General features: G+C 38.8%; 2 protein-coding genes across 6 annotated transcripts; one reads left to right on the top strand and one right to left on the bottom strand.

The window, feature by feature from the left end:
* Window positions 1-388: 388 nt before the first annotated feature.
* On the top strand, window positions 389-15368 carry togaram1 (TOG array regulator of axonemal microtubules 1). Of its 4 annotated transcripts, none has more exons than XM_023353161.1 (23): window positions 389-670; window positions 2112-3276; window positions 4855-4915; window positions 6107-6235; window positions 6399-6662; window positions 6755-7011; window positions 7089-7306; window positions 7695-7798; window positions 7878-8042; window positions 8720-8794; window positions 9381-9535; window positions 9630-9801; window positions 10292-10528; window positions 10782-10905; window positions 11016-11121; window positions 11839-12074; window positions 12162-12320; window positions 12443-12569; window positions 12641-12756; window positions 12971-13154; window positions 13285-13504; window positions 13584-13670; window positions 14270-15368. In XM_023353161.1, exons 2-23 carry the CDS (start codon window positions 2254-2256, stop codon window positions 14521-14523), a joined length of 4473 nt encoding a protein of 1490 aa, XP_023208929.1. In that variant the 5' UTR covers window positions 389-670; window positions 2112-2253; the 3' UTR covers window positions 14524-15368. The 4 variants fall into 4 exon arrangements, with proteins under 4 accessions (XP_023208929.1, XP_023208931.1, XP_023208932.1 ...); XM_023353163.1 differs by having other exon boundaries at window positions 7698-7798; XM_023353164.1 differs by having other exon boundaries at window positions 6561-6662.
* Window positions 15369-17090: 1722 nt separating this feature from the next.
* On the bottom strand, window positions 17091-22299 carry LOC102223995 (coiled-coil domain-containing protein 28B). 2 transcript variants are annotated; one of them, XM_023353182.1, is made up of 6 exons: window positions 22044-22299; window positions 20278-21918; window positions 20025-20194; window positions 19677-19831; window positions 17575-17597; window positions 17091-17444 (listed from the first exon to the last, which is right to left on the bottom strand). In XM_023353182.1, exons 2-6 carry the CDS (start codon window positions 20511-20513, stop codon window positions 17390-17392), a joined length of 639 nt encoding a protein of 212 aa, XP_023208950.1. In that variant the 5' UTR covers window positions 20514-21918; window positions 22044-22299; the 3' UTR covers window positions 17091-17389. The 2 variants fall into 2 exon arrangements, with proteins under 2 accessions (XP_023208950.1, XP_023208949.1); XM_023353181.1 differs by having other exon boundaries at window positions 20278-20564; window positions 22044-22298.
* Window positions 22300-22722: the final 423 nt, after the last annotated feature.

Raw genomic sequence — 22722 nt, forward strand, 5'->3', positions numbered from 1 at the left:
ATCACCCGCATACATTTTAATCTTCCAGAATTTGGTTTAGTAGTAGAACATTTGCTATGACCAAATATGTAAACTAAAAGAAATTAATGTGAAAAACAAACCAGAGTGACAGAAAACGTGCAATTAAAAGTTTATCATTAAATTAACTGATAAACTTAATTAACTCATCGTTAGGTCTACCGGTTAGAACGTAGAAATTTGAGGCTTCAACTTTAACTAAATCCGCATTTTTCTTTTATTTTCTAAATAAGAACTTTTTCTCTCTCTCGTGTTTCGTTTCCATTGCCTAACTTTAGATCTTCATTCTTCTGTAGCTCTGTTATGGTGATGACGATGACGACGACGACGATGATGATGATGATGCTTCCGCCTGGAGGAGCCAGGACTCCAACTCGCGTCACCATGGAAGCACTCAGTTTGCGACATGCATTCGCCATTTTGCTGCCTCGGTGTGTGTATGTGTGATTGTGTGTGTGTGGGGGGGCTCCTCTAAGGCTGAATACCTTCATAGCTTCCAAACATTCAACTCTTCAGCCAACGGAGGAAATATCCACATTTACTAACAGAACTGTCGCCGCTTGCAGCATGACACGAAGAGGCTGGACGTCGGAGCAGTAGATAGTTTTTACGTTGGGTTAACGAAGAGGAGGAGGGCCAGCAGAAATGTAAGGTCTGTTTTCTTTCTAACTTTGCTCGCCCAGATACTCCTCACCTAACACGGTCAAATTAAGCGGAGTGGCATGTTAGCTACTCTTTGGTTCGGTGCTAACTGATGACCCTGGGTAACGGTAACATGTAATAAAAAAAATTATTACTTAGCATAAAGCGGGTAAGTGCTCCACTAGTGGCATTTTTAAGTACATAATGTTAAACTGGGTATGTGCAATTAAATACATTTGCAGCAAACACTGTTTCAACCACTGCGCTCCGTAGCTACCCAGAGCCACAAGTGGTTGTGTTCATTTTTCTAAAATGTAGCAGGATCCTTGATGCCTTAACGGGGCAACATTGTGGGTTTTTGATTAAAGCCTTCTCCCATGTGTTACAGCCTATATTGTTTCAGTGGTGCTAAAAACGACACCAGACACAAATTTGTCCTAAAACATGACAATAATTTAGAAAACGTCTAAGTTACACAAAGGATTTTGAGAAATCTTGAAGAAAATAACAATAATAATGAATAAGAATAAGAAGAAATAGTAAGAAAACATCTGATTTTTCTTTACATAAATGGTCATGTAAACTTACCGAGCCAAACAAAAGGTTTCTTAAAACAACTTGATTTAAGAAGAAATGTTTAAAAAAGAACAGAGCACAGACTCTTAGAAGAAATCCCAACATAGTGTTAAAGATTCTTTAAATTAAAATGTCATCTTTTTTGTCTTTTCTTGTTGTTGTTGATGTTAAATAATGCAATCTTTTTAAATAATGTATAAAACAATAAAAATACTAATTAATGTAAAAATAATTTATACTAAATTGGTCATTGATAAATAACATTAAATGCACCGAAGATAAATTGTTATCTTATATGTTATATAATTTGTTTTAGAAACTGGTTATTCTATATTTATTTCTCTGTTTAATTGACAATACGGTAACATAACAAAAGCAAACACACTAAAGAATTTCATCCCTTTGTTACTCCAATAATATGCACATATTTGTCCATCAGTGTTTAAAAAAATGCTTAGTCATTTATTTCCCCAATAATGGCAAGTCATGAAAAAATCTGACTTCTTTACTACAATGTCCTCAGCCCTTCCTGTGAGCTTTAGTTTCTGAGGCGGTGTGCATCTGATGTGGAGAACAAGGGCAGTTAGAGTCCCTCAAACTAGCCAGATATTATTTGCATGCAGAGTTTGAAAACACTGTATCTGAAATATAATATCCAACCAATGATTGCATCCAAGCAATTCAATACAACTGCAATGGTGATTGAAATTTAAAATATACTCTACCTTTTGATAATATTCTTGGCTTTTTTGAATCATCAAGATAAGTGTCAGGATTTTGTTGTGGTGTTTTCCACTGTGTTGCTTTGCTTCTTTTCAACCTTTGTGGTTCATTTCTTTTCTTAATTTTCTTAATCCTGTGTGTTGCATTTATAGACCGATCAACAGGACCTTAGTTCTCCATCATCAGCTGCTCAAGATGAAACCACAGAGTAAAGGGGAGGAACATTATTGTCCTCGCTGGAATCTGTTTTCCTTTTTGGATTCTCAAATTTGACAATCCATAAATCCGCCAACAATGATACCTGGATTAATCTCCCAGGAGATACATGACCAGCTTCTGGACTCAAAGAATTACCAGAATCGCACAAACGGGGTGGAAAAGCTTAAATGCATCCTCTCAGAAGTGGACATTAAATCAGTCACACCTGGGAGTGTTGAGGAGTTCATCAATTTTCTTCCCCGACTTCTGGATGACAGTAATTTTAAGGTGCTACATGGCACCTTACAGGTTTTAAACCTGCTAATACAGAAGCTGGAGACTGGCGTTGACAGATTTTTGAAACATATAGTTTTTGTTGCCCTGAAGGCCCTCGGTGACACTCGTGCTGTCACCAGAAATGAATACCATAATGTGTTTCAGCAGCTGATGAAAACTACTCCACCGCAACAAGTGTTGGACCTCATTATCGGCAACTTGAAACACAAGAACTCCAGGGTCCGGGAAGACGTCCTGAACATCGTCATGGCAGCTTTGCTCACTCATCCTAGGAAAGATTTTGATATTCCCAAGCTATGCTTCGAGGTTGCACCATATCTGGTGGACAACAAAAAGAAGGTCCGCCACGCTGCTTTGGAGTTATTCGCTGTTTTTGACCATTACCTTGACACAGGAAAGAAGCAGCCATTAATGAAAGCTTTGGACATGGTTGAGCTTAATGAGGACGCAGAAGGTCTGATGGCAGCTGTGCACGCAAGACGAGCGAGGCGCATCCTTCCGAAGCTGACCTCAGAGGGAATTGTGGAGTATGGCCTGGTGGTGCCCAAACCCGGACAGTGGTCCACAGGACAGCACGCATCTGGGGCCGATCTGGACTGGGTGATAAACGGGGGCCGGACGAACAGCGCCAGGAGCTACAGGACAGAGCATGACAGTGATCTGCTGTCCGGCTATGGCAGCTTAGGCTCCCTCACTGACGATCCAATGTTTCAGAGGAGGATTGTGAGCGCAGGCAAAGGGAAAAACAAGCTACCCTGGGAGACGTCGACTGATAACGAGCTGCAGCAAAGCACCACACCTAACGGGAAGAGCCTTGAACAGGTGAGCCCTGTCGTTCTTTTCTCACTGTTTTATATTTTCAGCTATGTCAACCTAGCTAACTGCTGTTTTTGGCAAAACAATAAAGCAAAACGATAATTGTAGTTGTAATGAAATCATCTACAACATTTATTTGTAACTTTGACACATATATAAATAAGCAAAATAATAAACAAATTATATTTGGTAGTAATTTCATCAGTTTTTTATTTTTGCATAGTAGCTTTTTAGTTAGTAGGGCTATCTGTTCCGATAGTCTGTCTGTTCTTTTTCCTCTATGGCAATTTTATCTTTTCTTTTCGTTAAAAGTACTTTAAACTATAGTGACAGTATGAAAGAAAATTGCTGTGATTTTGAAAGTGGACACCGTTTCACCTTTAGTTTGCATGTTAATAAATAAAATATGATGTTTAAGCAGAAAAGCTGTGGGTTTTTTCTCTTGTGTGCCTTTTGTTTTGGAGAAAATATAATGTTGATTTGCTGAAATGTGATTCCCTGCATTTAACTTTTTGAAAATATTGTTTTCAGATTCTTTTCCTGACGTTCACATCCAAATAATCCAAACGAGCAACAATAAAGTGTTAGTGGTTGCACTTTCCTCAGAGACAGTTTGAGGGTAAAATTTTCCTAAATATAGCAGCTATTTGTCATGGTGCAGTATGGATGGAGCGCAGCAGCAGTGAGGGAGGGCTGAATCTTATTTTGTTCATCCTCTTTGGGTATGAGTCATAATATTGCCTCTATGTCCATAAAGCTATTTATTTGTCGAAAACAATAGAAATGTATCATCAAATATTTGGGATAAATAGAAATAAACAGTTGGAGCTTTGCACACTACATCAGGTGGAAATAGATGACTCATTTTGTTGCACCATGACACTGTTTCTCTAAAGGTGAGCAGAAACAGTTTTTAGAGTAAGCCTCAGTCAATCCTCTTTTTTTTTTTATTAAAACAGGTAATCATATTGCAGGAGCTAACAAAAGAACTTGATTTGCCACTGTAGCTCATCTAAAAATGCGTGTTTGCTGTGGTATGCCATATTTAGTGTTTGACAGCAATGTTCCAGCTTAGACTCATTTGGAAAAAGCTTGTGTTTACACTGGCGCGGGTTTCCAAGCAACACGTGTAACACACAGCATACTTTATCGACAGGACCATGAAACATAATTGGTAATATCACAGGGTCACGCTTGTAAAACATGGCTTGTTTAATTTTCTGCAGTTGATTCTTGTCACAGCCAAGTGCTCTGCTGTGAGTGTTTTTCAGATTGTATTTAGTGGGAATAACTTAGACATAGTGGAGTTAAGTACAAATTCATAAAAATGTTAGAGAGTCTATTATTTGTGGTTATTTTTCATACCTTCATGAACTTATGTACATGAACAAAGCTTTTCAGTGACAAGAGAAATTAATTGTACAGATTATATCATCTCTTACCTGAACAACACATATATTCTGTCTAGAGAATATATTTACACCAAGGCCTTTGTTATGTTTGAGGATCCTTTAAGCTAATTACTTGAACTCGATCTGGTATTGTTGCTGCTGTCAAAATAATGAAATTTCTGCACATCTATAGGTTTTAAAGGGGGACTCCAGCTCGATTTCCAAGAAGGGAGAGACCTACATACCAAGTTTCAGTAAGTGCCAATACTTTTTCTCCTCCTTTTCATTTCCTAAGAGTGCACCAAGACTGGTCATCATGGTCAGCTGCAGCATTGCTCATAGAGAAGGTTTTACTGGGAAGGAGTCACCGTTCTATATGTCATCGAGCTTTAGGGTGAGTGTGTCAAGCTGCTTGGTGCCAGAAGAGACTCTGGGCTAAATTCTCTTTTACTATTTCATGCCTCCATTTCATTCTTGCACATTGCCATTTGGTTCCTTCCTACTTCCATTTTGTATTAAAATAAATAACTATAAATGCTCAGATCTTCATTTATAAGAGTATGTTTTTCCCCCTTCACTCCTCATTCTCAGTTCTCAACCCTATATTTAGAAGTGTTATTTTTGTGGAGAAGTGGGAGAACTAAGAGACATGGCAGTGTGGCTCTTAATAGATTTTCAGGGGCACACTTAGAAATGAAGGGGTAGCAGCTGTGCTTTGAACAGAGTTACTGTTTGGTCCTAAAAAGTCGTGAAATATTGCAAATTAAGTGATCATAATATTAGACCCTAAAAAGTCACTAGATGGCCAGTGGACACTTTTTGTGATGTCATTGCAAACACCCGGTACTATAGGACAGACCTGAATTTAAGAAGTTTAAGAATACTTATATTTACCTTTCTTTGGCAATAAAATAAGTTAAAAAGTTATTCATTACTCAGTTGTAAATATGACAGTATTTTTCAAAAGATAAATCAGAAAGCCTTAAATTTATCTCAATGAAAACCAGCATCACAATCAGAAACGTTTATATATTTTAATGGCACAATACATACTGTAATGTTTATTTTGATGTGTATACTATTAGAAGTAGATATTTGTTCCAAAGTTACATTTGGTTCATATTTCTGTTAATCCTCAATGAGACTAAAAAGCAGTCTAGCAATTCTAATTAAGGGAAAAGTTAAGTTGACATTTATGGGTATATTGGGACTCCAATGTTTGCTTATTTTCAACAGTGAAACCCAATTATCTATAAACTTCTAAAAGAAGGCTCCCGTTTTTGTGAGATATTTTACCACTGCTTTAAGTGTCAAGGGACAGGGATGGAAAAATGGGATTCAGACTTTCTATTTCACCCTGTTTCCACTGATCATTTTTTATACCAATTGATTTATTAAATGCTAGAGGTTATTTACTAAAAATAAGTCAAATATACCTTTGATAGGTTCTGCTGAGCCACAGAAGCCCCTGTCTCCCAGAAGGAGGGAAACCCCTGCAGGTCTCAGAAGAAGTGGGAGCCTCAACTTGGACACAGATATCTTTAAAAGCACAAACATCTCTGACCCAGATGTTGGTAAGCAGTTATTTTCTAGGGTGTCTCCCAGCAATAGTTAAGTGAAAATACATGATTGCATAAATTTACATGATTGAGTTGCTGACAACAATCCACACCATGCTGATTGTCGAGCAGTTTACAAGTATTAATTGGTTTGATTTTTTAATGCAATATCTCATAGTGGCACCCAAAGGACGTGTGCTCTCGAGGAATCCCAGTGTCGAGCGAACTTTCTCTCTTCCCTCCAATGCTTCCACACCCGGCTCCTTTCTTCTGCCTTCCTACCCCCTGGCTACATGCACAGGGGGCATGCTAACTCCAACACTGTCCCGCCATCATGCAGACTCTTCCCTCTCCATGTCCAACACTTGGCCCAACAAACGAGAGACCAGTCCTCAGCAGCAAGGAACAAGCCCTCGGAGAGAGAAAGAAGACACAGCAAAGGGTAATTTAGTAAAATAGCGTTAGTGTGTGAAATGGAAAATATTGTTTTTGTCTCTTTTTAGGTTAACTTGCTTTTTGCCCTTGCTGTCTTAGGAGACCTCTTCAGTGTGCAGTCTCCTAGGCCTCTTCGAGCCTCCCTTGTGAGTTCCTCTTCCACCTCATCGTTCAGGCGAGCTCTGAGCAACACCAGGGCAACTTTCACCATCTCACCGGTGCAAGCCCATTCTCATGACGACCAGAGATCAAACACTCCAGCCAACCAGCAGCCAGACAGTAAACTTAACCTGGACTTTGATAGCATCAGCCCCTGGCAAGTTCCTCAGGAAGAAGAGCCTCTGGACATGCAGGAGGTAAGAAAAAGTGTCTTAATGTAAACCCTTGTGTTGTGTAGTTTTGCTGGTTTGCTAATTTTGTTTGCCACTTACAGATGCTAAACTCTCTACGCACCTTGCGAAACAGCGCTGCCAAGAAGAGGGCCAAAGTGAGCCTCGGCAGTCCAGATCCTGACAGCCCTGACTCAGCACTCCAGGTCGACCCAAGGCTGGATTCACCATTACAAACATCTCCAGTGCTTACCAGCTCAGCCAGTGAGAGCGGGCTCTCAAGTCTGAGTTCAGCTGCCAACTTCAACAACTTTAAAGCAAGGTCAGGGATCTCCTTTTTTTTTATAAAGCTTGTTAGACAGCTGTAAAAAGTACCGGTATTTGCTTCCATAAATATTTCTTCTTTTTCAGTTTTTTTGTCATATCTAAAGGTTTTAGATCATCAAACACAGTTAAAATAACACAAACATTTCCAATGCTGATTTCATTTATTGAACGAAAGAACAAACTCTGCCCTATGTAAAAAAAACTAATTGCCTCGCTTAGTAAATATTGTTTTAACTGTGATTAACCAAGTTTTTGGAAAGCTGATACTTTTACACATACATATGCTGGAATGTTGAGAAGGTTCTTGGTACTTACTAATTTAGTGAAAGAAAATGTCACAACGCAGTTTCCCTGCATAAGCTCTCACTTGTCATATTTGTCAGCAGTCCCAGAAGCTCTGCCCCTTCTGTAATGAAACAACGGATTGCAAGAGTGCCTTCTGAAAAACTACGGTCGTCTGTGTCCATGGATTTCAGTAGCTTTCAAGGTACAGAAAACAATGAATGTTTTATGTTTAGTCTTTTTTGCCTCTGTTTTTTTCTGACTTTGGTTTACGTCTTTTTAAGGAATGTACCGGAGAAATGACCTGTCATCTGAGGTGGGTGTTGTTGGACAAGAAGTTAATTATTGCAACGGAACAATGAAAACTGAGGAAGAGAAAGTGCTATTGTCTCCTCCGCTGGTCAGAGCAGCAGTCCGCAAACCCATCAGAGCTTTGAAGATTGTCAAAGGTCAGCTAGCAGTGATAAATTGTTTGTTTTTTTTTCCTGGATATACAGTTGAAACTCTAAGTTTACATAAAGTGAAGAAAAAGACATTTACAGACCAAACGTCTTTTGTTTTTCTAGATTACCGTATTTAGAATTCAGAGTATTTACTAAATGACACAGTGAGGAAAGATAGTTGACATTCAAAATGAGGGAAAGCCCAGCTGATGATGTCATGGCTTTGGAGATTTCTGATAGATTTACTGATACATTTCAGTTAATTGGAGTCACTGCTTTTTTGTTTGACTCAATGATAAAGTCAAAAAGAAATCTGCCAAGTTACCAAAGAAGAGAATTGTGGAGATACACAAGTCTGGTTCATCTTTAGAAACAATTTACCGATGCTTGAAGATGGCGACATATCCTGTGGTCTGATGAAACTAAGTTGGAACAGTTTGGTCATAATGACCATCCTAATAATTGGAGGAAAAACCGGGATGCTAACTGTAACATACCTGGGGTTGCAGCATCATGCTGTGGGATAGTATTACTGCAGGAGGTACTGGCACACTTCCTAAAATAGATGGCATCAAGAGAAATATTTTATTGAGTATGTCTTTTTATTCAGTGTATGTAAACTTCTGGTTTCAACTAAGCTTTATATATTCTTTTGATGTGAAACTATTTGTTGTGATTTATAGGGTCACAGAGAACCAACAGCTGTAGGAATTCACCTGGTGCAGACATTTCTGTACCTGAAGGAGTGATAGGGAAAGGTCAGTATTTAATTTAGTGTAACAATACAATTACATTTTATTGGCTGAATTGTGTGACACATTTTTCTCCTTATTAGTCACATTACTACTTTGCATAATCTGTGCCATTTCAGGTATTCAACTGCTAAAACATTGAAGAGTTGTAGAGTGTGCTCCTGCTAATTATAACTTTAATTCTTTTTAAAATGTAGAACTTCTTGTAAAACCTTCCCCATTGAAAAGAATGGAAAATCTTTAAGGTTCAGCTATTTGTAACAACTTGCAGATACTTTATACCATTTAGGCTTTAAAACAAGATTTTGTCCTCTTACTGTTTGATTCAGGATTTTCCTATCTCTAGCTATTTTTGTAAGATGACAGTCTTAGTTTCAGTTTTGGTGATATCTTTTTCGCTCTTTTTTTTTTTTTTGAGAAAAAGTACTTTTTATGCAAAAACATATAACATAAACACATTATGCTTCCTTTACATCAACCAAAAATTATATCATTTTATTTATTTTGAAAATATCTCCATCCTTCCAGCTGTAAATGTGTTATCTCAGTGTTTTGTTGAGCAATGCTAATGGCTTTCCCTCATGCTTTAAAGGCATGTGTGGTACTACAGTATCCTCCAACCGTCCAGGAGCCACGCTGTTACTAGAGCAGGGGGATTTGGCTGCCAAACCTCCCACTGATCCTTTAGCAGGCATCTACAGCCGTCAACTAGATGGCGATGACAGCTCACATCCCGAAGAGCCCAAAGTTAGTCTCACTCTTTTTTGGCGTTGATCCGTAGTGCATCAATCATTCCCAGGTGATTTATGACGTGGGTGCTTTCTACCCACAAAATGTGCAGGAAATTATGAGAATAGTCAGGACGGGTCGGGACAAGACAAGAGCGCAGAATCTGGAGCAATTTGAGGAACTGTCAGGTAGAGGGGACGAAACAAGAGACAAGATTCGCCATCGCGTCCGACAAATGTTGTCTGATTCACCCACAGAAGGAAAGGAAGAATTAATCATCAATGGTAAGATACAGTGCCTTCTAAAGTATTCATACCTATTAGGTATGTTCACATAATACTACTTCAAATCACCAACGTTTTCACAATTATTAACAAATAAGGATCTGAAAAGTGTGGGGGGGAATTTCTGTTCAGCCGTCTTTCACTGCTGTTACAGTTATTATCCTCAGCCCAGTTTGGGATATTTCTCCATTAGCTGGGGATATCTAGACGGGAAATATTGAAATTTGTATCAGCAAGATATGATGGAGAACAAGTCTTGTCAAGTCTCCGCTACAAATTTTTATTTGGGTTTAGTTATGGATTTACATTGGACCATTTTAGAATAGGTTAAATAGGTCTTGATCTACAAAAATCCCAATAAAATACATCTGTTGAAAGGTGGCAAAATATAAAAAAATCCAAGGGGTTTGAATAATTATAGTAATCTACTTTTTTTTCCTTTTGTGTTCTGTGATTCTGATATTTTTTTCTTTTTATTAATCTTCTGTAGATTGGCGTTTGAACGGCAACACGCTGATATCCACCAAGTCAGATCTTCTCTCTGATGAATCCTCCATCAGTGCCACCAGTCCTGCCAGTCCACCAGAACCTCAAAGTCCAGTAAAAAGCTCAACCACACCCCACCATCCCAGCCCCCCTACATTACCTCCCAACTCAAAAAATGTGTCCCGCCTTAGAAGGGCACCTAGCCTGAGCAGAACCCGACCTTCGCTGTCCCACAGTTCAGGTCAGTGGATAAAAAACCCCCCACAATTTGTCATTGGAGATTGAAGTTGTTTTATTTACTTTCATCTGTTGTGATGCCAATTCCTATTTAACATCACCCAGAAGCTTTCTTTATGAATAAAGTAGTACTTTCCTAAATAAAGTTGATCATTAGATGCTCAACATCCCCAAAATGACTTTTTTTCCAGGATTATGGAATTGTAAAATGAGTTCAAATCTGTCTGTCTTTTGTTTTTTTCTTTGCACCGTTTTAGATGAGTTGTGCCACGCCACTTTAAGACACAAGAAAAATCTGTCCGCTCCTTCGGAGCTTTGTCCCTTTTCAAAGCCCGACCTGGTGCTGACTCAGAGTTTCAACCTCCTGAATTCAGAGGACTGGTGAGAGAAAACTTTAATTGTCCGCATTTATTAATCTGAGGTATTATTACTTTGATGAATCACGAAGAATATCCAAAAAAATCTAACTGCAATTCCTTAATATTTTTTAGGGAGAAGAAGATTGAGGGTCTGATGTTCCTGCGCTCTCTTGCTTACAACCATGCAGACACACTTCAAGGCAAACTTCATGAAGTTTGTCTGTGTCTCACCCAAGAGGTAACAACGCTCAACCATTTGACAAATTAATATTTGAAAGCTGAGATCTGGATTTGTGAACCACTGAGCCATGTTTTTACTGAATCACTCACAGAGCAGATTACAATGCTTGGGAAAAGTATTCAAACCTCTTGCACCTTTTCATACTTTGTCGAATTACAACTACAAACTTTGTTGTATTTTATGGAAACTTGGGTGTGATTACTTTTGCAAGGTGCTACATTAATATGCTAATTCAGATATTGGCAAAGCCAACATTTTGCATCTCTAAAATTTTACTTTGTCATAATGGAAATGTCCAGTGCTAACAGAAAAAGTCAAGTAAATTCAGGTTTCCTGTTTCTTTTCCTCATTACGCCAACAAATATTAAAAAACTAGAGTCTTAAATTAAAAACATTTTATTCCTCCAGCCTAAATGAACTGAATTAGAACAAAAGCAGCACCTCATTCAGCCACTGTTTGTTGGAAATGTGCCTCATCTCTATTCACAATTTGGTGGTGTTGTGACAGTATTGCTTGATGGTTGTTTCATTGTTTTCAAAGTGCTACAGACTACGAATGTATTACTTTTGCAGCAATCCCTGACAAATTACTATTAGCTGCTGCTTTTCTGCCACCTGTTGGTGATAAAAATCAAACTGCTCTGACAATTTAACAAATCTTGAACATGTAGTGACAGAGATTATAATAAACTACTTTCTGTTTTCTCCAATCAGGTGAAGAACCTGCGTTCAGGGGTTTCCAGGGTGGCAGTGTGTACCCTTGGCGACCTGTACACACACCTGCAGAGACTAATGGACCAAGAGCTTGAGGGGACAGTTAAAGCGCTGCTGCAGAAGGCCGGGGAGAGTAACACTTTTATCAGGCAGGATGTCGACGCAGCGCTGGATTGCATGGTGCAGCACTGCACTCCGACCCGCTGCATTGGTGCTTTGCTTACTGGAGGAATCAGGTTGGAATGAAAACAGGGTAAAAATTAATTTGACATAAAGTCTATACATTTTTGATTGCTGAATTTGTTTTTCTCTCTTTCTGAAAGTCATCTTAACCCAGTGGTGAGGAAGTGCACTGCTCAGCATCTAGCTAATCTGTTAGAGAAGGTTGGGGCTGCCCGCCTCCTGTCTGGAGGTAAAGATCTTACTGAAAGAATTTTACCTGCCATTACCAAACTTGCACAAGACTCCTCCCAGGAGGCCAGGTATGTAGAAAGTTGTAATGTTCCAACGTGTCACATTTTAAATTAGCATGTTCAAGTGTAACTTTGGTGTTTTTCTCACCCAAGATCTTAAATGGTATAATTATTGTGTTTTTTTCCCACAGGTACTTTGGTCGTCGAATGCTGCTATTTCTGTCATCTCACCCTGACTTTGACAAGAACCTGGAAAAATATATTCCTACCAAAGACCTGCAAACTGTCAGAGACACTGTCTTGACTCTCAGGACAAAGGCATGCATTTTATTTTCTTACTGACATTCTAATCTTTGGTGGATGTCACCTAACCTTATGATTGGTTTTAGGGTCTCGGTGAGATCCCCCAAGACTCTCAGTCAGCCAGAGGAAGACGCTCGCTCCCAGGCAGCGGAACAGTCAGGGCTTCATCGCTCAATGGAGAGCAACTCAACCAGACCAACAGGTCAGAGCACATTGGTTTGCTTTGTCTTCTTTGTGGCTATTGGCAACTGTGCTAACCTATGACTTATCGTTTTAATTTGTCTGTGTTGCTACGTGAGTAATCTGAGTGATGTGAATAGTTTTGCTAGGTACTAGATATCAAACATCAGAAGATGCATTGGAACAAATTTTACTACCAACAATGTTTAATTAAGCTTTGTATTTTCTAACTGCAGGGAGTTGAACAGCCATTACGGTTGTAAACATCAGACACAGAGTATTGCAGACAAAAACGAATACATAAAGCAGATCTCAGGTCTGCTGGGTTCAAAGGACTTCAGAGAGCGGATAAAAGGCATCGATCAGCTAGTGGCTGACTGCGAACACAATCCCAACATGGTTGTCAATAGTATATTTCCGGTTGGTGCAATAAATAATTTCTTCACTCTGTGAAAATGATTATTGTAATTAAAGCCACTGTGAATGTTTAGTAAGGGGAAAGGCAAAAGGCAACTGTTTCACTGTTGCCTTTTGCTTTGTTGTATTTTAGGTGTTTGATGCCTTTAAAGCCAGACTGCAGGAGTCCAACAGCAAGGTTAACCTTTACGCCCTGGAGTCTCTGCAGAAAATAACCCATTTGCTGAAGGACAGCTTGTCCCAAGTGGTTAACATCCTGGTCCCAGCAATTGTGGACAATCACCTCAACTCCAAGAATAACGCCATCTATTCTGCTGCTATCGGAGCTCTGAATGCACTTATTTTTAATCTTGGTAATTCTTCTAAACATTTTCAGCGTAATTTCTGAGTAAGTGGCGCTCTGTTATAGTGTTTTTTCTTTTACTTGCACAGATAATATTCTTCTTCTTCAACCTTTCTGCACCAAGGCCCAGTTTTTAAGTGGCAAAGCTAAGATGGATCTCATCGAAAAGGTTGCAGGTATGTTTGACATAATATTACATGTACCTCTCAACAAATTACAATCAGACAGAATGATATATTTCAAATATATATTTCTATTGCTTTTGATGATGAAGGCTTTTTCACCCTGTGCATGATGATTCTATGGGCTATGAAAAGTATTTTCCCCACTTAAAGATTTTTTGTTTTGATTTTATTTATTTATTTATTGTTCACACAAATGTTTTAGATCAAGCAAATTTCAACATTAAAGAAAATACAAAAAAGAAGTGTATTAAACAGATTTCATTCATTGATGGAAAAAGTTATTTTTAAATAGCTAGCTAGGAGTCTTTGTGGAGAAGGTTTGGCCCATTCTTTGCTGAAATGTTTTAATAGCCACAATGGAGGCTTTTAAGTATGAAGGGCATACTCAAAGTCTAGGCTTTGACTGTGAAATTTCAAAACTTTTACTCTTAGATTTTTATTTGAGCTGATCAAAAAACTTAAGAGCATTGTATGAGTTCCACCTCTATAGTTGAATTACTAAAATCTTCTAATTTAGAGTTGTACCAGTATTATAAACAGGCTAATTGATGCAATGTCTCACTCATTGTCAACATATTTTCTGCTTCCAGGTCTTGTTAAGGAGCTCTATCCTCGCAAGCCTCAGATGGTGGAGCAGAAAGTCTTGCCCTTACTGTGGCACCTTCTTGGTACCTCCACCCACAGCGGCAGCATCCACGGCAGGAGTGGCAGCGTTCGGACCGCAACGGCCAAGCTGTGCCAAGCACTTCTCACCCAAATGGGGTCGAGCCTGAACGAATTCGCTGCCTCCCAGCCTACTAATGTCCAGAAAGGTTTAAACGAGCTTCTGAAGACCATAAAATAAAGGAAAAGCAAGATCCAAATGTTGAAAAAGAACATCAAGACTGATCTTACTTGAAACAAAAGAAATGTTCTACGTTTCTTATAGTGCCTGCACTTTTATATCAATATAAAAAAAACTAACATCTTAGGTTGTTCCAATTGTTTTATCAGTGATATTTACATCGGTACAGAAATGTTAACATACTGATATCAGGTCTTATTCCTTCTCAACCTGCTCTCTCTGCACTTTGAAAAGTAGCTGATCATCAAAGTTTCCTCCATTACGCACTGTTGACAAATCAGAGACACTATCACAGAATGTAAAACCGAAATGCACAAGGTCAAGACAGGGAGCCCAAAGGTGTATATTTTTGATGTTTTATCAAAGGTGATGTGATATTTTTTGAAATGTCATGCAGATGATTTGAAGATTTGTGGCAGGAGATTAAAAAAATGGTATGAAATACTTTTGTACAGCTCAGTTGTGTATTTGCACAGTATTAGCTTAATGTTTAAGTATGGTGTAAATTGATGGTTATAATTTATCTAATGTATAATGGTCTGAAAATCATTAATGATGTGTTGAGTTTGTACTCTGTTTTCTTTGTTTGCATGACCAAGACTTTTAAACAGAATCAACCTTGTATAATCTCTGTGGGGGGGATGGGTGTACACAGAAACCTAAAAGGTTGGAAAAAGTTGTTTTTACACCTGTGATTGCCTGAGAAACAGCAAGAAGTCGGCTCTGTTTCCGTCTCTGTATCGTGCCAGTCTTCAAGTAGCCTTTTAACTGAAATGGTGATTTATATTTAACTGATTTGTGAACTAAAGAAAAGAGCTATACGAATAAACGGTTTATTTCCCTAATACTAAACTTCACCTTTTCTTTCAGGGACTACATAATATTTAGAAAAAGGTCAAGAAACATTCTGGTTTCAGGTCAGAAAGATAAGTGCTGTTTTGAATTCCAGTTAGTCAGGTATGACGAATTTAAATATAACCAGGAGACACAAATTTTAAAGTTAAATCACCTTTATTCTGGATGAAGTTGCTGGAGAGTTCCATGGGTTTTTTTAGGGGGGGGGTACAGTATACATTTTCACATTGTACATTTTAATTATGACCCCTAAATGCAAAATGACAAACATATTAATTGAATAATCTGAGTAACTTAAAAGTTATGTTGAAAAAGACAACTGGAAACCCACAGCCCTTAAATTAGTTTGTAAGAGAGGGGTTGCAATAAATTAAAACATGTCCAAGCTTTCAATTAAAGAAAATATAAAGTTGTACTGTTTTAAAAAAAACTGATTCAATTAAAAGCAAACTCATATACAGAAGGAAATATTTCAAGTATAAGCTAAGGGATACACAATCATAGGGAAGAACACTGACTTGACATCTGTCCACCAGTTATCGTCATCCTTCACAAGAACAATAAGGATGCCTCTCTTTTTTCCACAAAAAAAATATCATTGCTAAAGTTGGCTATTCAGAGTGCTGCATGAAACCATACTAATGGAAAGGTAAGTGGAAGGAAAAAAACTGCACAAGCAACAGAAACAACCCTACAAGTTTCACAGACATGGCTTCATTTTTCAGAAGTTGGCACTTACCAACACGGTTAACAGTGCCGATACCTTGTTTAATAAGTTTGGTATCACTGTGCTTGATTGGCCAACAAACTCAACGAATTTATAGTTCAGATGAAGAAAACACACTAGAGCCACAGATGAAAGCAATGTGAAGCAACTCATAAGAGTTACTTATTGGCGAGTCATCAACTCATACACTACATTAGTATACTTTTCACTGGGCCAACATTTATTGATTCAAAATCTGTTTTCAATCCTCAAATTACCACAATGTAATAGAGCTAAAAAAAAAATTAGCTTCACCTTTTCAATTCAACTGTAATAGCTGAACTGTAATAGTTGAATTGAAAAGGTGAAGCTCATGTAACAATTATGTTATAATTAACTGACATGCACCTGCAATGTTCAATACGTTTTGCACAATTAAAGTAGCTGCCACTTTGAAATGGCACTGTACAGAGAGTACATACTTTCCATAGAGGTCTTCTTGTATGAAACAAAGATTTTTCTAGTTTTTGTAGCAAGAACAGAAACTTCAACTAAGTCTGACTCACAAATAATGAAAAGTAATAGCAAATTTTACATTCTGAAACATTACCTTAGCAATATATATAAAAAACAAACATTTTGTGCAGTAGATCACCAAAGTTTAGCTTAAATCGCATCAGTTTATTCATCAGATCATAAAACTGAGAGAGACGTTGATACTGACAGCAAAGCTACCGTAAAACCTCTGCTGCAATCAACATGCTGCTGTTTAAAGGGTCAAATATGTTTTCCAGTTAAACACTGGTACAGATGCACCGTCTGAAACGAAGCAACATGCACTGAATGGCATATAAGTGCCAGTATAAATTCACAGCTCATGGAATGTGCTTCTTTTGTCACAGAAATTTTTTATTTATTTATTTATTTATTTATTTTCTTTTAGTCAAACCCACTTTTGCCAAGAAAATGTTCAAAACCTAAATGCATTTTTTTTCCCAACATTCCAGTTCAGACTAGTTTGCGGTCATGTTTCTGTGCTATGAATGAGGCGTTTGATTTTTTTTTTTTTTTTTTTCTGGTTGCGCTCTAATTTAATGCTCTGCTGCATCCAGTCATTGGAATGTCCTCTCAGCTCCACTGACTGAGTGGAAAAATGGCCTCCTCCCTCTCCTTTGGACCTTCCTGGTCCCGTTTCTAAGGCAACTGGTTTAATGCCATGGTAACCTGCTCTTTTCGATATTTTTATCTTTTTGTGATGTTCAGAAAAGATTAGCGCGCCATGAACGTTCTGAGCACCTTGCTCCGTCAGGGACCAGATGTCTTGGGCAGGTCCTGATTCTCGGCCAAGTGGAGCTTTTGTCTGAGCAAAGATGCATTAAGGATTCACACAGAGTCGCTTTGAAGTGGAAACATAATTAAAATACACTTTCCTATGTAGGGGGTGCTGGTGACGCCATTAATATACAAGCTTTCAGTAAGGAAAAGGATACATTGAGGTGCTGAGCTCCTCCAGCTGTGGAAACAAAGCAGTAAATAGATGAGTATTGAAAAATCAAAACAGCTAAAAATAGAGCATTATATTGTCCTTTCTAAATCTGATCAAATTACATAACAGCCCGTGCTTTGTAAGGCAATGTTTCCACTGATCTCTTGTTACCTGATCAGCGTTCACAAAAGCATATGATCATCTTCCTTTATCAGCACAAATCCACTCAACAGCCCATCAGCTCCTGCCAAAAATACTCCTCTAAGGCAAGGCAATTTGTCATATTACAAGCTTCATAGAAGTAAATTTCTTCTACAAAATGGAAAAGCCACTTGACCTACCCTCACTTTGTAATAAGCTTTCTGCTCCAGATGCCCACAGCAGCTTTCTTCCCCAGCTAAAATTTCTTGTGTATAGCTTTAAAAAAAACCAACTATTCAGCAGAAAAAAGAAAATAAAATTTACAATATCTCCAAGATGGTACATTTTGGATATTGTAGTGTCTGACCACATAGGAGAATTATCTGGAGAATTAGCAATGCAGTCAGGTCAAGGGTCAAAAGACATTAAGCTTGAAAAAAAAAAAAAGTAGATTTGATGCCAGGACCTGAAAGAAGACGTGAACTATACACATGTGATGATTTGTTTACTTTGGGGAATATGTGTTGGGCAGAGCCCTCTAAAAGGGACACTGTCCAGACATCGGGAGGATTTTGCTACGATTTGGCCAAGATTTCCTTGCAATTCGGGATAATTGGGATAAAGTATTTTTGAACTCAATATCCAAATTTAGTAATTTTTTTTTCAACACAACTCTTACCAACTGAAATGCATTCCTAATTTCAATTCTTTACAGTTAAAGTAAAGTTTGGACAGGGAAAAAACAAACAACATTTTCAAAAAATAACACAGAATATACCTAAATATGAAGTTGAAGGTAAATTAAATAGCAAGTATAAAATACAAAAATTGTATACAAAAAATTGTATACAAAAATTGTAAAATACAAAAATTATATACGGGAGGCAGAGGGAGAAGGTGGCACGGAGAGCTTTCATGCGTTTACAGGTGATGGATGAGGCTGAGGGAGGAACACCTTTGGGCTGTGTATGAATTGGATGTTTCCGTTGTTATTTGCATGCAGAGAACTGTTTGGTCAAATCTACACAGGAACCCTGCCTTACACTTCTCCTGACCAGTCTGCTGTTCTTTGGTCTTCAGGGTGCCATTGGCTCACTGATGTTTTCTAAGAAACCTGTTTCAATGCATTTCACAATTATGCTTTACTTTGTGTTGTTCAAATAAAATCATAGCAAAAGTACGTGGATTTCGCAGTTCCCTTCCAAGATTTTATTTGGTTCATCGCTGAGCTGACAATCCAGTAGACTCGGTTTGATTGGAGATCAAAACTACAACATTGTTACATTTTCAGCTGGTGCCGTTTGATTTCGGACTGCACTGAGATACTGAAACACTGAAGGAAACAACAAAAACATTAAAAAAAATAAATAATACATGAGCGCAACTTCCCTCATCACAAAATACAAACAAAAATGGAGTAGCGTCAGATTTAAGCACTTGTAGGATTTCTCTTTTGTGTTCGGTAAACAATACAATCCATTTCTCCTGCTAATGTTTGCTTCAGTTGCATTTAACCAGAATGCCCTGCGTTACAGTCCACTTCCTGTTCTCTGGTTTGTTTGCATCCTCATATGCATTTGAACTGCACCCGAGTTCATATTAATTGAACAGAGACCCAGGTTTTTAGACTGGCCAGCGATTGCTTTTTATTAGTTTGGATCAGAGTTTGACTGCACATTCACATCTCCTCAAATGAAACAAACTTTCTAGATAAATAGACTAGAGATCTACTAAAATAGACTCCACAGGGCTGGTGTGAGACTGGGTTCAGAAGGAAGCGAAAGTAAAAGTCATGGATTATATTTCCTGAGTTTGATTTGTAAGGGAGAAAAATATCAGAATTGACTGAACTAACTCGGTTCTCCTTGTGTTTCCAATTCAAGCTTTGCTCAATCGGCTTTCTAAACACACATTTCGGTTTGAAACTGAATTCCTAAACTCTCTGCTGATTTGACTCATGCTTACGTTGCACAGCAGGTGTTCCAGGTTGAGATCAGAAGCACCCTTCCTCTGATCCTCGGAAAGCTCCTCCACGTGGCTGTCGAGGCTGAAGTGCAGCCGTGCCAGCTTCTCCTGCATCTCCCGTACATGTTCCAGCTGCTCAAAGGAGCAAACCTTTCCTAGAAATTGAGACAGAAACTCAGCTTGACCTCTTATTTGTAGCAAAGTCAGAAGTATTTCCATGACGGCAGATTATTTAAGTAGCCGCCCAGCTTCTTCTTGATTACAGCCTGATTCAGGTGACAAAGCTGTTATTTTTAAGCCTGTAACAGAATATTCCCCTAATGGGCTCCCACATGGAGGTTATCTTACCGAACGCCTGTAATTTGCCTGAGTGGAAGTCATTGAGGAGGTTAAGGAGGCCTCCTTCCATCTCTCTCACATCCGAGACATCTGTAAGGAAGGAGTGCTGCAGGGGGGGAGACTGGACCACTTTACTGGGCCCTGCCGGCTGCGGAGCCTTGGGTTTCTCCTTGTGTGGTCTAATGGACAAAAAAAAAAACAACAACGTCATTTTCTCAGATTCCAAAGTTGGGTGTAACTGGTTAAGTAATAAGATGCAAACCGTGTTGTCTTTGGGGGGGCTACTACAGGCGTGAACGCCTCCTTTGGCTGTCCCGGCGCTCCTATGGATCTCTTAAACTTGCTCCTGTTCTTGGGGGAGGGGGGCTGCGGCAGGCCGAGGGAGAAGGTGGCACTTTTGCTGGCAGGAAGGACGGAGAGCTTGCGGGGGTTGATGGGTGGCGGAGGAGGCTGAGGGAGGGACACCTTTGGGCTGCGTTTCTTACGCTTGTCTTCCATGACAGCTCATTTATGTTTGTTGTTCCAGTGCAGGTAACACACACAGCCCAGCTGGTGTGCAGGATGTCCCGAAAAAACAAAAGTAGGAAGCTGAAGAGCAGCAGTCCTCCTGCCCCCATCCCTCTAGGAAGGACTTGGACTGTGCCAAAATTAGTACTGCAGAAGAAGAATCTATCTCTGCGCATTAGGGGATGATTTAATTATCCAAGAGTAAAGCATTCCAGCAAATCTCAAATCACATTTAGGTAAAAGGCTCTGTTGATGCTATTTTTTTTTATTTATTTACTTACAAAGAAAATAATCCTCCAAGAATTTTTACCCTTTCATAATACATGGTAAAAAATAAGACAAAATCTCTAAAAGCTAAACTGCAGCAGTAGTAATTTTTTAATGCAACCATCTGGTTGCAGCACTGGATACTTTAAAGAGCCTCTAACATGATCTACAGAGATAAGCCTTAATAGGATGTGGATGATGCATAAGAGCACTTTGTGTTTTTTAGATAAACAGGTTAAACTCCATCTGAACAGAGACAAGCTGAGGTTTTGTGTTGCGCTACATGGATTTTGATTGTGAGGTTAATCCAACTACCAAAGCTCGCCACAGCTCCAAATTCATCTTGATTAAAGAGTGTTAAAAGCAGAAACGTAATAATTTTTCCCTGACTGGCTCTGATTGTAAATCGGCAGGTCAACTGCCGAAAAAAAAAAAAAGTTTCATTTTTATTAGTACTTTTTTCCCCATCAAAAATTAGGAACTCCCACTATTCCCATTAATAAACCACAACACGTTTTCTCTGTACTACTTAAAAATATGCGTTGATGTTTAATTAAAGATGTGATTCAAGACCACAACGTCTTATTTGTTTTATGTTTTCTCCACAGGAAAAACATCTGACTCACCATGTCAGAACTCAAAGAAAACCAGTATTATAAACACATTTGTTATGTTTTATATGAATTTTCCTATGGCCTTTGGAGCTAGGATATTAACAGTGGCTGACAACAGGCTAACAGTTATCAAACAGAGGGCTCTTTAAGAAAAAGCAATGCTCATCTTAGTCTTAGGCTTTTGTGGGCCCTCTGCTGGTGGGGGAGCCCTACACAGCTGCTTTGCTCACTTATGCCTTTGGCCGGCTTCAAATTATAGTTGTAACTTCTAATATTTATTTCTTAAAGTCTGAGATGATTTTCTAATTTAATTAATGTTCAAAACAGCGTGCTTTTTAAAATGGTAAACAGGACTACATTACTGGGATTGTGACCTTACTGCGCGCCCTTTCTCTAATCACACTGGATGATAACAGCGTCAGGTCGCCTTCAAGTGCGTTCCAAAGATGGCCACTAGTAATAAACAAAGGCAACTTTGTGCGCTGAAATCCTCATTTCTATGCGGTACATCTGGACTAGAAAAATAATAAATGAGAAACAATGTGTGAACAGCAAAGTGAGTTGTATGCTAGTAAGTTCTGTGTGGCAGAAGACGCGTAAACGGGTTTATGATCCACAGACTGACACAAATAAGACTTACCGAATCAATTACGCACCACAGAGCCAGCCGGCTGGGCTCGGTGTCGCATTTCTCCTCCTCTGCGACCGAAACCGTCAAAGCACACTTTGTACTAATTAACCTCTTGAAATCACGAAGGAGGTAAATGATCTGTCCAGCAGCTGTGAAGTGTGAAATTACCGACGAGATGTAACGCGCGACATCATCGACGCGGAGCCGGGGAGCTGTTGTCTATATCCGTCTTAAAGGGCCAGCACGCCCCGGCGTGGCAAGGAATTCTGCGACCGTCTCATGAGGTGACTCAAGAGGGCGCTGTTCTCACTCTCACCTGTTCCCACAACTCCACTCATGCGCAGTACCTTGGAAAATGATCATACGCTTAAACGTTTTGCATATTTTGTGACGTTTCAACCGGAAGCTTTAAACATTCTACTGGGATTTTATGTGATGACTGAAAAAAAAGAAGCAAAAGCTGTAAAGTGAAGACGCATTTTATACAAACGAAGCAAAATAAAAATGTCAAGATTTTAAAACTGTACAATTCCGTTCAGTATGTTAACCCACTTTTGCTGAGAAAACCATAAATGAAATCCAGGACAACCAATTCAAAAAATTCAGTTACTTGAGAAATAGTCACTCTGTTTGGCTTAATAGGCTTCAGGCATTTTCTAGAACACTATGGGCACTCTGGTCAAATTAA

This window comes from Xiphophorus maculatus, chromosome 19 (assembly GCF_002775205.1).
Source record: "Xiphophorus maculatus strain JP 163 A chromosome 19, X_maculatus-5.0-male, whole genome shotgun sequence".
Lineage (NCBI taxonomy): Eukaryota > Metazoa > Chordata > Actinopteri > Cyprinodontiformes > Poeciliidae > Xiphophorus > Xiphophorus maculatus.

Coding starts and splice junctions, on each gene's coding strand:
- togaram1 (XM_023353161.1), top strand. CDS start 2,254: ATGATACCTGGATTAATCTCCCAGGAGATACATGACCAGCTTCTGGAC. Junction 9,802..10,291: donor GGAAGAATTAATCATCAATG/GTAAGATACAGT, acceptor AATCTTCTGTAG/ATTGGCGTTTGAACGGCAAC. Junction 10,906..11,015: donor CTCCTGAATTCAGAGGACTG/GTGAGAGAAAAC, acceptor AATATTTTTTAG/GGAGAAGAAGATTGAGGGTC.
- LOC102223995 (XM_023353182.1), bottom strand. CDS start 20,513: ATGGAAGACAAGCGTAAGAAACGCAGCCCAAAGGTGTCCCTCCCTCAG. Junction 17,598..19,676: donor TGGAACACCTGCTGTGCAAC/GTAAGCATGAGT, acceptor TTGTTTCCACAG/CTGGAGGAGCTCAGCACCTC. Junction 17,445..17,574: donor GAGGAGCTCAGCACCTCAAT/GTATCCTTTTCC, acceptor ATCTTTGCTCAG/ACAAAAGCTCCACTTGGCCG.